Source organism: Tursiops truncatus, chromosome 2, assembly GCF_011762595.2.
Source record: "Tursiops truncatus isolate mTurTru1 chromosome 2, mTurTru1.mat.Y, whole genome shotgun sequence".
NCBI classification, from domain to species: domain Eukaryota; kingdom Metazoa; phylum Chordata; class Mammalia; order Artiodactyla; family Delphinidae; genus Tursiops; species Tursiops truncatus.
In genome coordinates this window covers 86,473,359-86,489,860 of record NC_047035.1, presented here as the reverse complement: position 1 = coordinate 86,489,860, position 16,502 = coordinate 86,473,359, and the positions used below count along the sequence as shown (strand labels likewise).

At 36.7% G+C, this 16,502-nt stretch overlaps 1 protein-coding gene across 7 annotated transcripts in view; it reads right to left on the bottom strand.

Annotated features, from left to right (window-relative positions):
• Positions 1-16,502, bottom strand: part of WDR76 (WD repeat domain 76) — a 76,817-nt gene that overhangs the window by 14,149 nt on the left and 46,166 nt on the right. For all 7 annotated transcript variants that reach the window (XR_012330084.1, XM_073800877.1, XM_073800876.1 and 4 more), the window contains 4 exons: positions 13,982-14,140; positions 8,629-8,846; positions 7,883-8,035; positions 6,209-6,262 (listed from right to left, as the gene is read on the bottom strand). Coding sequence is in view for 6 of the 7 variants with exons in the window: in XM_073800877.1 (XP_073656978.1) it covers positions 6,209-6,262; positions 7,883-8,035; positions 8,629-8,846; positions 13,982-14,140 (584 nt within the window). In the remaining variant the exon portion in view is untranslated. The remainder of the gene's footprint in view (positions 1-6,208; positions 6,263-7,882; positions 8,036-8,628; positions 8,847-13,981; positions 14,141-16,502) is intronic.

Sequence of the window (16,502 nt, the reverse complement as noted above, 5' to 3'; positions counted from 1 at the left end):
GCTCCTAAATGCTGATATTCTCTGCCAAGTTTCTTTTCATTAAGTTACTGCGTCACCAACAACCTAATCTCATCCTTCATGCAAGACTGAAACTCAGGACAGAGATGATGTATTCTGCATTTTTGAATCTCCAGTGCTGGGTATAGTGATTTGTGCTCAGTGGATGATCACTAAATGTCTATTGAAATGGCACATTTTTTGTTCACTATTTACTAGCTCAATGGACTCCCCTCCCTTTTTTTAAGCACATGCAAACAGAAGAAGACCTAGAACAAAGAAATATATAATCTAGGTTTTTGCTGTTTTAACAGGATCTGCTATTTCCCATATTTGTATTCCCCTAATAACCAAACCCTGAAATCATTTTATATTCCATACAACCTTAAAGTTAAAAATACATCTGGAGCTCAAAGAAGAAATCACAAGGGAAATTAGAAGATATCTGCAGACAAATAAAAATGAAAACACAACCTACCAAAATCTACGGGATGCTGTGAAAGCAATAGTAAGAGGGAAATTTACAGCAGTAAACATTAGAAAAGAAGAAAGATCTAAAAATCAACAATCTAACTACACCTCAAGGAACTAGAAAAAGAAGAACAAACAAAACCAAAAGACAGCAGAAGGAAGGAAATAATAAAGATTAGAGCAGAGATAACTGAATTACAGAATAGAAAAACAACAGAAAAAAATAAACTAGGAGTTAGTTTTTTGAAAAGATCAACAAAATTGACAAGCCCTTAGCTAGATTAAGAAAAAAAAGAGAGGAAATGCAAATCACTAAAATAAGAAATGAAAATGGGACATTATAACTGATGTCACAGAAATTAAAAGGATTATAATACTATAGACAATTATACACCAATGAACTGGACAATCCAGAAAAAATGAATGAATTCCCAGACAAAGGACTTCCCTGGTGGTCCGGTGGTAAAGAATCTGCCTTCCAACGCAGGGGACACAGGTTCGATCCCTGGTGGGGGAACTAAGATCCCACATGCTGAGGGGCAACTAAGCCCACGCACAACTACAGAGCCCACACACTCTGGAGTCTGCACGCCACAACTAGAGAAAAGAAAACCCACATGCCGCAACTAGAGAGAAGCCTGCATGCCACAACTAGAGAGAAGCCTGCATGCCACAACTAGAGAGAAGCCCGCACACCTCAACGAAAGATCCCACATGCCTCAATGAAGATCCCACATGCTGCAACTAAGACCCAACACAGCCAAAAAATAATTATTTTTTTAAAATTCCCAGACACATACAATTTACCAAGACTGAATCATGAAGAAATAGAAAATCTAAGTAGAACTATAACTAGTAAGGGGATTAAAATAATAACCAAAAACCTCCCAACAAAAAAATCCCAGGACATGGGCTTCCCTGGTGGCGCAGTGGTGAGAGTCCACCTGCCGATGCAGGAGACACAGGTTCTTAACCCAGTCCGGGAAGATCCCGCATGCCATGGAGCGGCTAGGCCCGTGAGCCATGGCCGCTGGGCCTGCACGTCTGGAGCCTGTGCTCCACAACAGGAGAGTCCACAACAGTGAAAGGCCCGCATACCGCAAAAAAAAATAAAAAAATTTAAAAAAATCCAAGGACCAGATGGCTTCACTGGAGATTTCTACCTAACATTTAAAGAAGAATTAACACCAGTGCTCCTCAAACTCTTCCAAAAAATTGAAGAGGAGGGAACACTTCCCAATTCATTCTGTGAGGCCAACACTACCCTGATACCAAAGCCAGACAAGGAACCTACAAGAAAAAAAAAAAAGCCTACAGACTAATATTCCTAATGAATATTGATGCAAAAATTCACAACAAAATACCAGCAAACCAAATTCAACAGCACATTAAGAGGATTATACACCATGACTAAGTTGAATCTATACCTGGGATGCAAGGATGGTTCAACATATAAAACTCAGTTAATGTAATATACCACATTAACAGAATGAAGGACAAAAATCATAAGATCCTCTCAACCAGTACAGAAAAATCATTTGACAAAATTCAATACCCTTTCATGACAAAATTCAATACCCTTTCAACAAACTAGGAATAGACAAAAACTATCTCAACATAATAAAGGCCATATATGAATGGCCCACAGCTAACATAATACTCAATGATGAAAAACTGAAAGCTTTTCCTGTAAGATGTGGTAAAAGGCAAGGATGCCTACTCTTGCCATGTCTATTCAACATAGTATTGTAAATTTAGTAGGACTAGAAAACTGGGTAGGAGTAAAGACTACACAAACACACAAAAAAACTATTTAAACAATTTCAGCAAATTTACAGGATACAAAAATCAACACACAAAAATCAGTTGCATTTCTACACATTAAGAATAACCAATCCAGAAAGGAAATTAAGAAAACAATCCCATTTACAATAGCATAAAAAAGAATAAAATATTTAGGAATAAATTTAACCAAAGATGTGAAAGCTTTGTATACTGAAAACTACAAAACATTACTAAAACAAACCAAAGAAGACACAAATAAATGGAAAGACATTGTGGTTGTGGACTGGAAGACTTAATATTGTTAAAATGTCTATACTACCCAAAGTGATCTATAGAATTCAATCAATGCAATCCCTATGAAAATCCCAATGGCATGTTTTACAGAGATAGAAAAAAAATCCTAAAATTGATATGGAAACTCAAGGAACTACAAACAGTCAAAATAATCTTTAAAAAGAAGAACAGGACTTCCCTGGTGGCGCAGTGGTTAAGAATCCACCTGCCAACGCAGGGGACACGCATTCAAGCCCTGGTCCAGGAAGATCCCACATGCCGCAGAGCAACTAAGCCCATGCGCCACAACTACTGAGCCTGTGCTCTAGAGCCCACAAGCCACAACTACTGAGCCCGCATGCTGCAACTACTGAAGCCCGTGCACGTAGAGCCCATGCTTCGCAACAAAGAGAAGCCACTGCAATGAGAAGCCCGCACACCACAATGAAGAGTAGCCCCTGCTTGCCGCAACTAGAGAAAAGCCCACGCACAGCAACGGAGACCCAATGCAGCCAAAAATAATTTTAAAAAAAGAACCAAGTTGGGGGCCTCATGTTTCCGGATTTCAAAACATACTACAAAGCAACAGTAATCATGACAGTGTGGTACTGGTATAAAGACAGACACTACAGACCAGTAGAACAGAATAGATCCCATAAATGTACATGTACATGGTCAAGTGATATTCAACAAGGGTGCCAAGACCACAAAATGGGAAAAGGACAGTTTCTTCAACAAATGGTGCTGGGAGAACTGGATATCCACATTCAAAAGAATAAAGTTGGACAATAATCTTATATTATATACAAAAATTAACTCAAAGTGGATTAAAGACCTAAACATAAGACTTGAAACTATTAGTAAAACAGAAGAAAACATAGGGGGAAAGTTTCAGGACACTGGATTTAGCAATGATTTCTTCAATATGACACCAAAAGCACAGGTAACAAAAGCAAAATCAGACAAATCTACATCAAACTTAAAAACCCTGTGCATCAAAGGAAACAATCAACAGAGTGAAAAGGCAACCCACAAAATGGTAGAAAATATTCACGAATCATATATTTGATAAGGGGTTAATATGCAGAATATGTAAGGAATTCCTATAACTCAACAACAAAAATTATGCAATTCAAAAACGGGCAAAAGACTTGAATAGACAGTTCTCCAACGAAGATACACAAATGACCAACAAGCAAATGAAAAGATGTTTAACATCACTAATCATTAGAGAAATGCAATCAAAACCACAATGAGATATTACCTCCTTAGGATAATCACTAACAAAAGAACAGACAATAAGTGTTGATGAATATAAAGAGAAATTAGAACCCTGGTGCACTACTGGAATGTAAAGTAGTTTGGCTGCTATGGAAGAACAGTACGAAGGTTCCTCAAAAAATTAAAAATAGAATTATCAGATGATCCATCAAAATCCCCCTTCTGGGTATATATCCAAAAGAATTCAAAGCAGGATCTTAAAGAGATATCTTTACACCCATTTTGTTCACTGCATTATTCACAATAGCCAAGAGGTAGAAACAATCAAAATGTCCATCAACAGATGAATGGATAAAGAAAATGTGGCACATACATACAGTGGAATATTATGCAGCCTTTAAAAGAGGAAGGGACTTCCCTGGTGGCGCAGTGGTTTAGAATCCGCCTGCCAATGCAGGGGACATGGGTTCAATCCCTGGTCCAGGAAGATCCCACATGCCGCAGAGCAACTAAGCCCATGTGCCACAACCACTGAGCCTGGGCTGTAGAGCCCTCAAGCCACAACTACTGAGCCCATGTAACACAACTACTGAAGCCCGTGCGCCTAGAGCCCATGCTCTGCAACAAGAGAAGCCACTGCAATGAGAAGCCCGCGCACTGCAATGAAGAGTAGCCCCGACTCGCCTCAACTAGAGAAAGCCTGTGCACAGCAACGAAGACCCAATGCAGCCAAAAATAAATTAATTTTTTTAACATCTTTATTGGAGTATAATTGCTTTACAATGGTGTGTTAGTTTCTGCTTTATAACAAAGTGAATCAGTTATACATATACATATGTTCCCATATCTCTTCCCTCTTCCGTCTCCCTCCCTCCCACCCTCCCTATCCCAACCCTCTAGGTGGTCACAAAGCACCGAGCTGATCTCCCTGTGCTATGCGGCTGCTTCCCACTAGCTATCAGTTTTACGTTTGGTAGTGTATATATGTCCATGCCACTCTCTCACTTTGTCACAGCTTACCCTTCCCCCTCCCCATATCCTCAAGTTCATTCTCTAGTAGGTCTGCGTATTTATTCCCATACCTAGAGTCTGTCCTACAGAGTAAAGTAAGTCAGAAAAAGAAAAACAAATACCGTATGCTAACACATATATATGGAATATAAGGAAAAAAAAGAAATGGTCATGAAGAACCTAAGAGCAAATATGGGAAAAAATAAATTAATTTTAAAAACTTAAATTAAACAGGAGGAGATCTTGTCACATGCTAGAATATGGATGAACATCGAGGGCATTATGCTAAGTGAAATGAACCAGTCACAAAATGACAAATACTGTATGATTTCACTCATATGAAGTATCTATAATAGTCAAAATCATAGAAATGGAAAGTAGAAAGATGGTTGCCAAGGTCTGGGAAAAGGGGGAAAGAGGAATTAATGTTTAATGGGCAGTTTCAGTTTTGCAAGATAAAAAAATTCTAGAAGTCTGCTGCACAACAACGTGAATATACCTAACACTATTGCACTGTATACATATAAATAGTTATGATGGTTAATTTATGCGTTTATAACCACAACTAAAAATAAAGTAAAAAAATTTTTTTTAATATATTTGGGGCTCTTTACTGCTCTCCAAAGCAAAAAGCAAAGCACTGCCTTTTTATTCTTTATATTGTAACACCATTAGCAACCCTTTCTAACTAAAGAAGTATGAACAATGGAGAACCACATTTCCCTCTGCCACTCAATGACCCTATCTCTACTGACCTGTGAATCATCACACTAGATAATTTTTTTTAAATATGCATTAGAAACCAATAAACTAGAATTAATAAAGTTTGAAAAGGAAATGAAGAGGGAAATTCTGTGAAAAAGAAAACAAACATGCTTAAATATAGCCTCTATAGACTATAAAACTCATGAAGCAACAATCAACATACATTGCACACCCTGTCCCCAACTTCATAAATACTAATAAAGAGGTATGTCTAGGAAGAAGGCATTGCATAAAGTTTGATGTAAAATACATACATTAAAAGTAGCAGATGCAAAAAAAGGGTAACCAAACAAAGTAAGTGGGAAGGTGGAGAGGCCCTCCAAGCCCAGAACAAACAGGTGCAAATAAACAGAGCTTCAGCTAGCCTCACCAGCAAGTAAGTCTCAATAGGATAACATGAGTAATTCAGGTTGGAATAAAGTCACTTACCTTAACCAAAAATAACCACCCAGAGGCAGAGAACAGCTACTGACTAAAAGAGATTGAACCTCTTTACAGAAACAGGAAACCTGAAAGCAAGAACCCTTCTGTATAGGATAGGAACTAGCAACCTGGAACACTGGAACAATGTAATACAAAATCAGACCTATTACATCTCCTTGACAATCAGATGTCCAATGTATGCACTCCAACAAAGACCTCATAGTAATCCAGGGTCTACTTTATTTGGCACATGGAAACCTACCTGATGGTGGTGAGAAGAGGAATCTTCGAGGATATACAGCTGCTGTCAAAGATTCTACAAAATAAAGAGCAAGAATGAAGGGGCACACTCTTTATTGTTTCTTAATAATTTTCTGAAATATTATCAGTATATTTAACAAGGTTTTCACTGGTTCATGATATGAAATATGATTGTTATCTTAAAATATATAGGATCAGGCTCTAACAAATCTCAGCTAATATATTTACAAAAGTTACAAAGAATATTATAAAATTCAGTGCTTATAGTTTAGTGTGGAAATTACTTATTTAGACATTATTACTCCAAACTTAAATGTACATTCTAAAGTGATAATCTAGACTCTATATTCAGATTCACAGTAATATAAGTCATACATAAGGGATGTAGTCTGAAAATGCAAAAATAACCTAAAAGTGTATGCATGTATCAAGGGAGACTCATCAGTTGAGGGCGTGATAGTGTCACTTCCAGATTCTGGCGAGACTAAGACTGTCCAGTGACCAAGGGGAGGAGTTCTTGTGGGGCAACTGGAGGTATCCAGAAGCCTCCACTAGGTACCCTGGCAGACAGAAACTAACCGAATCATCACCACCTCCCCCTTCGCCTTGTGCCTAGCTATTCCACTGAAATTTCTTGGCACTAGAGCTTATTAACTAATTAGATTACTAGAAAGCCAAATCACTAATGGTTAATGTAACAAGAGTAAACTCTACAGTGCAAATGAACAGGAATGGGACAAATAAGTAGCCCTTAAGACAAAGAAAACTACATGGGTGGAAAGGGGACACTGAGCTGCCACTGTCTGGTGACTAAATCTCTTAATGTATTACCTGGTAATACTTACACACTTTACTAGAAATTAACTGGGTACCTGTCACACACTATAAACCATGTTCTTCCCAATAGATGGGTCTAAACAGAAATTAGGTGCCTTTCTAGAGCCTGGCCCACAGCATACATTTAACAGATACTTGTTGAATGAATAATGAACGAATTCCAAAATCACTTAAGGTAAAACTCTCATAAACAGAGAATTGCTTGCAATGTTAAGCAAAATCAGGGATTTTAGAAGAGAACAAAATCATTTCCTTTGTGATTGCATTAACATTCTCCACATCTTTTTTAATTGGCATTATTTTCTATTTTTCTTCAATTGGTTTATATTACATTTTAAAATCCATTTTTAGGAAGTAGCTATAGAAAGGTATCAAAGCTAAAACCATAAAATTTTATCCAGTAGTTTGTATAAAAGCCCAATTTTTGCTACCTTTTCTGCCTGCCCATGGCCTGGGGCTCTGCAACTTCGATTCAGCACTTCACTTGTGAGGTAGACCCCACTATCTCCAAAGTAAGAGCTTCTCCCTATGCTAAAATTATCTCCCTTCCAAGATATCACAAGCCTGATTTCATCTGATTTCAGTGCTAAAAGCAAAGACTGACATCACTCTCCAGGGTAGCTACAGACCTTCCCTGCCAATCTCAAGGAAATCTACAGATCCCAAAACTGCTGAAAAGCCATTAAGTACAGGTCATTGATCTTTGGGAACCTAGACATGACTATGAAACAATAACACTAGTGATTTAATAAGGAGCAATAGTCAACAAAGCTACTGTTTAACACAGTAACTACAGACTCTAGATTCCTTAACAAGTATTTCTGTCTTCCCAATTTACCTCAGCTTACAATCAGCACATGTGGTTACTACTCTGTTACCAGTAAGAGGTGAAAAATAGGCAGAAGCGATGCTCTTTGTGTGTTCAGTCAAAGAAATCAAAGGCTTGATTCTACTGCGATTCAGGCACCTTGCATCATAAATATGAATATCCCTGTAACAGGAGGAATAATTCTCAGTGTTCTCACAGTACACATAGTAAGACTCTACAATAGCACTGAACATAAATTAGACACTCAAATACTCACTACATTGAAGAACAGTTAAGACAGAACCCTCTAATCTTCTATATTAATTTAAAAAACACTGGTATAGAGTAAGAAATACGAAAAATTTCAAAATTATAGCATATATATGTAACCAGGTGGGTACAGAGAGACAAGATTCTAGCTGGTTTTCTAATCTATCCAAGAAAAAAGTTAACACAGACCAAGAAGTTATAGGTCACATGGAACTTTTATATTTTTTACGTACGTTCTTCTCCAAAGACTAGAAGTAAACGCATGAGGCCAAGGAAAACAAAAATGTATATTTTTTCAACACTTGCACTATTTATTAAATCCAAAAGAATCTCTCATTTTAAAAATAATCACGTTAAAAAAAAACAAAAATGCTCAATCAGTGTAGAAAGGAAAATTATTTGGTCTGTGGGTATTACAAAAAAAGTCAGAAGTCTTTGACCACCAAACTAAAACATTACTCCTAACATTAAAAGGCCTAAATCATAAAATTTCATGAAGGACATACCTTAATCCCGCAGTGATAAAATACTGTCTATGCACTGGGTGGACATGTACAGTTCTTATTTTGCTCAAAGAAGAATTGATAAGTTTCTCACAAGAAGTTCCAGGCGTCCGCCTATCCACTAGTGACATACTTCCATCCCAGTGACCTACTATTAAAGTGGAGGCGTCTTCTGCCAAGAAGTCAAAGGAGGAAAAGCTACTTCTTTCATCTCTGTATACCTAAGGATATAAGTAACAATCAACTTATGTAACACTCTTCTTTTAAAGAAAGCCAATGCATAAATTCTTTGTTAAAAGAGTAACAAAACACTTAACCCAAATAACCTCATTTATCTTCCCATGATCCCCACAAGAAGCATAGGGCAAAATGGTAATCCCCTTAGATGGAAACTAAGGCACTGATCAGCTGTGAGACTGCAATCAAACAGCCCGTCCACCCATGTCAGGGCTACATCCCAAATCTCTTAAATCCAATAAACCTCAGATGCAGATCTACCCTGTGAAACTTACTAGGAAATGGACTGAATCTGAATCTTACCCAGTTGAAATACCTTAATATACCAAGTAACTTTGCCAACTAAGTCCAAGGTATATATGGCTTGAATGCTCACCTACTCTTGGTGGAAGTGTAAATAGATACAAAATTTTTACAGCAATCAGGACACATCTATCAAAATATTTAATGCTTATACATACCCTTTGACCCAGTAATTTCTCTAAGATATATATAAGGATGCTTGCTGCCAGACTGCTTATAACAGCAATAAAAAGCAACCTAAACGTCCACCAAAAAAGATCTGGTTAAATCATGATGGTACATCTCTACTTTGAAATACCATGCAATGCTAAAAAAGAATGAGGTAGATTTGTGCTATTAACTGTCCAAGATATACTAGTAAATTAAAAAAGCAAGTTGCAAAAAACTATGTATATAGTGTGAACCCATTAGCGCAAAGAAAAAAATCTGTATCTATATGCTTGTAAGTATATGTGTACTTTCTGGAGGCATACACAAAAAATACAAAGGTTACTTCGGGAGAGTGGGAATGGGGAAAGGGCAATTTAGTTTGCACACCCCATTTACTGTAAGTTTGTGGGGGTTTTTGGTTGCACTGGGTCTTTGTTGCAGGCTTCTCTCTAGTTGCGGCATGCAGGTTTAGTTGCCCTGCGGCGTGTGGGATCTTAGTTGCCCGACCAGGGATCAAACCCATGTCCCCTGCATTGAAGGTGGATTCTTAATCACTGGACCACCAAAGAAGTCCCCTACTGTAAATATTTTATCATGAGCATGTATTATTGTTATAACTTTTTAATCACTTACAATCCACAATGTTGTTACTTTGGGCTCAGGGCTCACACATATAAGGAATAAAAAATAAATGTTGTAGAATGTGTCAGTACTCAAGTAAGAGAGAATTACCACAATTCTTATCACTTAATCATGAATTGCTACTGACTTTTAGTTTTAATAACAATATTACTATAAACTGAGATTAACAAATAAATACACCAAAGGTATCCCAACCCCTATACCAAAAAAAGCCCAATATACACAAATGAAACTTGAAGTATTCAGTCATTATATTAAAATGGTTAAGTGCAGGGGATCTGGAGTCAGAGAGACTCAAGTGCAAATTCTAGTTCTGCCTTTTATGTCCTTCAGCAAGCTAATAAACCTCTTTACCTCAGTTTTTTCAACTGTTAAATGGGGAGAACATTACCTATTTCATAGGGTGTTATTAGGCTTAATAATATATATAAAGCACACTCAGGTTAGTACCTAACACAAGGTAATTGTTCAATCAGTAGTATCAGAAGCAAATTACTGATACATGCAATATCATGGATGAATCTTAAAAACATTATGCTAGGTAAATAAAGCCAGACACAAAAAGCTACACACCATTTGATTCCATTTACTTGACATTCTAGAACAGGCAAAATTATAGGGACAGTAATCACATCAGTGGTTGCCAGGGGCTTCAGGAATGGGGAGAGGACTGACTACAAAGGGTCATGAGGTAATTTTTCCAGGTGATGGAAATTTTTTATGTCTTGATTGCAGTGGTGGTTAAACAGGTATATACAATTTGCCAAAACTTATAAAACTGCACACCTAACAAAGGTACATTTTACAATATGTACTGTATACCTCAATAAACCTGACTTTTAAAAAAATAAATAAGTGGATAACTCTTACAACTCAATACTGAAAACACAGATAACCCAATTAAAAAATAAGCAAAAGATCCAAATTTCTCTAAATAATTACAAATGGCCAATAAGCAGATGAACATGCTCAGCATCATTAATCATTAGGGAAACGCAAATCAAAACCACAATGAGATACCACTTCATACCCACAGGGTTGGCTATACTCACCAACAACAAGAAGCATTGGAAAAGATGTGGAGAAATGGGAACCCTCACATACTGCTGATGAGTATGTACAACAGTGAAGCCAGTTTGGGAAACAGCTTGGCAGTTCATCAGAATGTTAAACATAGAGTTATCATATGACCCAGCAATTACACTCCTAGGTGTATACCCAAGAGAAATGAAAGCACACAAAACTTGTGTATGAATGTTCATAATGGCATTATTCGTAATAGTTAAAAATGGAAACAACACAATTGTTCATCAACTAATCAATGGATGTGTAAAATGTGGTACAGCCACACAAGGGAATACTATTCAGCCACTAAAGAATGAAGTACTGACACATTCTACAACATGCATGAACCTTGAAAACATTTCGATAAGTATAGAAGCCAGTCACAAAAGACTATAAACTGTATGATTCCTTTTATATAAAATGTCCAGGACAGGCAAATATGTAGAGACAGAAAGTAGATTAGTGGTTTTCTAGGGCAAAAGGGGAAATCGGGAGTACTTGATAAGCAAAGGGTTTCTTTTGGAGGTGATAAGTATTCTAAAATTAGATTGTGGTAACAGTTTCACAACCCTATAAATACACTAAAAACCACTGGATTTTACACTTTAAATGGGTGAATCGAATGGTATGTGAATTATATATCTCAACAAAGTTGTATTAAAAAATAAGTACAGGGCTTCCCTGGTGGTGCAGTGGTTGAGAGTCCGCCTGCCGATGCAGCGGACACGGGTTCATGCCCCAGTCTGGGAAGATCCCACATGCCGCGGAGCAGCTAGGCCCGTGAGCCATGGCCGCTGAGCCTGCACGTCCGGAGCCTGTGCTCCGCAACGGGAGAGGCCACAACAGTGAGAGGCCCGCTTACCGCAAAAAAATAAATAAATAAATAAGTACAATCAGTTATTATTAAGTGGCTGATAAAACATAGATGTACCTTCAAATTTCAAACTCCAACCTTCCTGTAAGAATATAAACAAATACAAAACAGAACGTGACTTGCATACATAACTATATGGTATGCATTAATAACCAAAGTGCTACCATTAAACAGTTTAAAGAGGACTTTTCACAAAAATTATTTCATTTAATCCATGATTAACAGCCATCCATTTCCAATAAGGATTTTAAATATCAATGTTGCTCTTAAAAACCTATTTTTAAAAGGTAAAAATAGAAATTAAAAGAAAAAAAAGCAAAGACACCAGTAAAAAAAGAAACTGTTTCTTCTAATTGTCAGTAATTAGGAAATCAAATCTGACCGGCAACACATTAGCAGTCTTGAAAAGTCTTTTTTTCATATGGTTAAAAACAGACTTAAAAGAAATTAAACATCCTCATTTTTAAAAGAAAACTCAAAAACTATTAGCTCTCAAGCAGAGAGAAAAAGCCTTCCCAACTGTAAGAAAGATCATTTTAGGAGTTCAGTGAAGAACAAAAGCAGTTACGTATTATACTATAGTTATTAAAATAATTAGTTAAAAACTCTTTTATAAGTAATTATGAATCATCTATACATAGAATATTAAAATAATTACAAAGACAGAATGCATTAACTTTGAATACTGGCTTACATAAAAAAATTAAGGCATAAAATTAGATCATCAATTAGTATTTATGATGATAAACCATAATCAGTGATGATACCCTGTTTTCTTCATTGTCTATCACATATAAAATGCTCTTATACTGAGGACCTCTAAAAACTTTAAAAGTCTCATTCGAAATAAGCTAAAGAATGAAAACCTACATCTAAACCATCCTAAATTTCACAAAGATTAAAATCCATATAAAAAAAGAGTTTGATTTGTAGGAATTCTCTTAATGAGGAAATCTGATATGGTTAAGCAAATCTGAAAGCTCACTTGAAATATGTTTGTTGTAACATTAAGTAGTAGATATTTAAGTAGTAAACCAAAATGTAATCACTGGGATACAATATTGTGAGGATTCCTCAGGCCTTTGGAAGCTTCTGGCCTACCCAACCAGAGATCAAACCAATTTGAAAACCTCCAAGGGGTAAGTAGTCTGGTTAACTTGGTAGGCTATCTCTGGGAGGATGGACGGTCACGAGTGTGAGACCAACATCTTTCAACTATTCTTAAACTTCAACTTAATCTTACCTTGCAGGGGTTAGACTAGCCCAGGAAAAGACCTTATCCTCAACAGGTGGTTATGAATAAACCTGGCCTAAGATGTTCTGAATGAACCCGCTTAGGTGTCCATTTCTTGCCAGAGTACAATTATATGACACCGAATGGCAGTTTTTCATTCTAACTTCACCAGATAAAAACAGCTGAGCTAACCTCTCTACCATCAGCTATACATGGCATATAAGAGATGATAAATCTTAGCTAGAAGACAAAAAACCAAATTTTATAGTTTCTGTGTTATATTACTGGCCAAAAGTTTTGGACAATGTATTATAGTACTGTTGTGTGATGAATTTCTCTAGTCTTTTTTGTCATATCTAAGACTCATCCCCACAAAATTCATATCTGCCAAGGCTAGAAATAATGAACAAAAGTATAATAATATTCCAATATTTTTTCCTGAATAAAAGAGGACAAGTTTTAAGCCTTAAAATAGAAGAATAAGTTATTTTATTTAAAAGCTTTCTGCAAAAATAAAAAATAAGAGCAAAAACTTACTATGTACCAGGCTCTGTTTTAAGTAAATGCTTTATCTACATTAACTCATTTAATCCTCATGACAATCCTATAAGGTAGATACTATTACCATTCCATTTCAAAACTAAGGAAATTGAAGCACAAAGAGGTTATGCAACTTACCGAGTTCACACAAATAGTAACAGATGGGATTTGAATTTAGGCAGTGTAGTTCTAAAGTCCCTATTCTACACCATCTCACCCAGTTTGATGGTATAATATAATCTTTCATGTGGCATTTCATAAGGAATCCAGAATATCACCTGAGGTCCATATGCAAACATATTAACATTTACCTCCTCAAAAACAGCTCTGGAAAAATCCCCACAGCGTAATGTGCCATCATAGCTCAGTGACAGCAGGTGAGCTGGATTGGCAGGCGAGAAGTAAAGACAGCTAACTGGTTGACTATGGGGTTGAAAAATATAAACTCCATCTTCTTTAGGTTGGTGAGTCTGGAACAGAGTTGGGGGGTGGGGAGAGAGACAAAAACTGGTGAAAAGCAGTAATATTTTCTACATCATTATGTCATTAAACTATTTGTTTGCATTATATTCAGTCTTAGTCTATAATTGTACCCACCTTCCCACTCAGAAAGTCAGAACTAGAAACTTTAGACTCTCACTAAGTTACTTTTTCCTAATTTTCAATCCAACAAAATTAAGTCACATTTATTTTAATAGTTTCCAGCTTTTTGCAACTAACCAACTAGTTTTTCATAATACAGAGGGAAAAAAATTACTGCTTATAATGACTTCAGTTCATAAAATTCTCAGGAAATGTGAAATTTACTTTTATTTCACATGCAGGATAATTCCTTACTACCAAAACTTCTATCAATACCACTCCCACTTTGCTTGCTAAGTGTGTTTCTATACGAGTATGTCATTCTCAGCTCAATTTTCATAAGGTGTTTGGTCCTGGCACAAAATGATAGTTTTAAAAATATTTTAACCCCTAAATGCCCCATGAAAAATGCATGTGCTTGAGGGACTTCCCTGGTGGCGCAGTGGTTAAGAATCTACCTGCCAATGCAGGGCACATGGGTTTCAGCCCTGGTCTGAGAAGATTCCACATGCCGCAGAGAAACTAAGCTCATGCGCCACAACTACTGAGCCTGCGCTCTAGAGCCTGCAAACCACAACTACTGAGCCTGCGAGGCACAACTAGTAAGCCCACATGCCACAACTACTGAAGTCCACGAGCCTAGAGCCCGTACTACACAAGAGAAGCCCCTGCAACAAGAAGCCCATGCACAGCAACGAAGACCCAACCAAATATAAATAAATAAATAACAGCCAAAAATAAATAAATAAATAAATTTATTTTAAAAAATACATGTACTTGAATTTCAGTAGTGATATTACTACTTCTAAGGATTATCGTTTCCACAACTGGATTAACAACTCTGAAATCATCATTTTTTGGATTTTGATGTTATATTCTTATGCAGTATGTCATATTATGAACCAGAACAACTTTCATCTCTAAATCTAGCTTAGTCGGCTCTGAAATACTCAAACACTTTTATTTTCGTCTTTTTTATTTAAGTTTTTAAATAAAGAGAAAAAAATTTAAAGAAAATAAAGAAACATGAAAAGAGAAGGAAGGAAAAAAATTACAATCACACAAACTCCTCCTCCTACCCAGAGTTAACCACTGTTAACATTTTGGCATATTTGTCTATAGCATATATTTTTTAGAAAAACAAAACTCTCCATTGTTATAAGGAACTCAAACAAATATACAAAGAAATATACAAAGACAAAAGTTTTGAAAAACCATTCAAAACCTAAAATTTACCAAAATTATCATTAAAATACTAAGTGATCATTAAAGATGTCTTTACATGTACTTACTTATACAGATAGAAGAACAGAGAAGAAATTTAGAGAAAAAAAAAGGCCACTTTAAGTAGTATTAAATTTAACTATACTTTAGGGGCTTCCCTGGTGGTGCAGTGGTTAAGAATCCACTTGCCAATGCAGGGGACACGGATTCAAGCCCTGGTCCAGGAAGATCCCACATGCTGTGGAGCAACTAAGCCCATGTGCCAGAACTACTGAGCCTGCACTCTAGAGCCCTCAAGCCACAACTACTGAGCCCGTGTGCGACAACTACTGAAGCCCACATGCCTAGAGCCCATGCTCTGCAACAAGTGAAGCAACCACAATAAGAAGTCCACGCACCACAATGAAGAGTAGCCCCCGCTCGCCACAACTAGAGAAAGCCCACACACACCAATGAAGACCCAATGCAGCCATAAATAAATATAAAAAAAATTTTAACTATACTTTAAAATAATAAAAGAAAATCAAGCTGAAGGAATTTTTGAACTTCGAGTATTTCTTTACAAGAGCTATCTCCTAAGAAGGAAAAAGTAGAAAATATAAAGCAGTTTTAGTCATTACGCTTTTTTATTTAACTATATATGTGTCAATTTTAGACAATTTCTATTGACTGAGAACATTATTCTCACTCCTCCTCCAATCTCCCCTTTCTCCATCTCTATATTTTGTTTTTTTGTTTTTTCCAGGTTAACAACATTCATATCCAGTTCTGTAACCATAATTCATATGGCTGTTTAATATTAGTTCTGTATTTAAATATTTATTTATTTATTTCATTTATTTTTGGCTGCGTCAGGTCATAGTTGCGGCACATGGGATCTTGATTGCAGCACGTGGGATCTTTCATTGCAGCACACAGGCTCTTCATTGTGGCACGCGGGTTTCTCTCTAGTTGTGGCGTGCGGGTTCTCTCTCTCTAGTTGTGGTGCGTGGGCTCTGTAGTTTGCGGCACGTAGGCTCTCTAGTT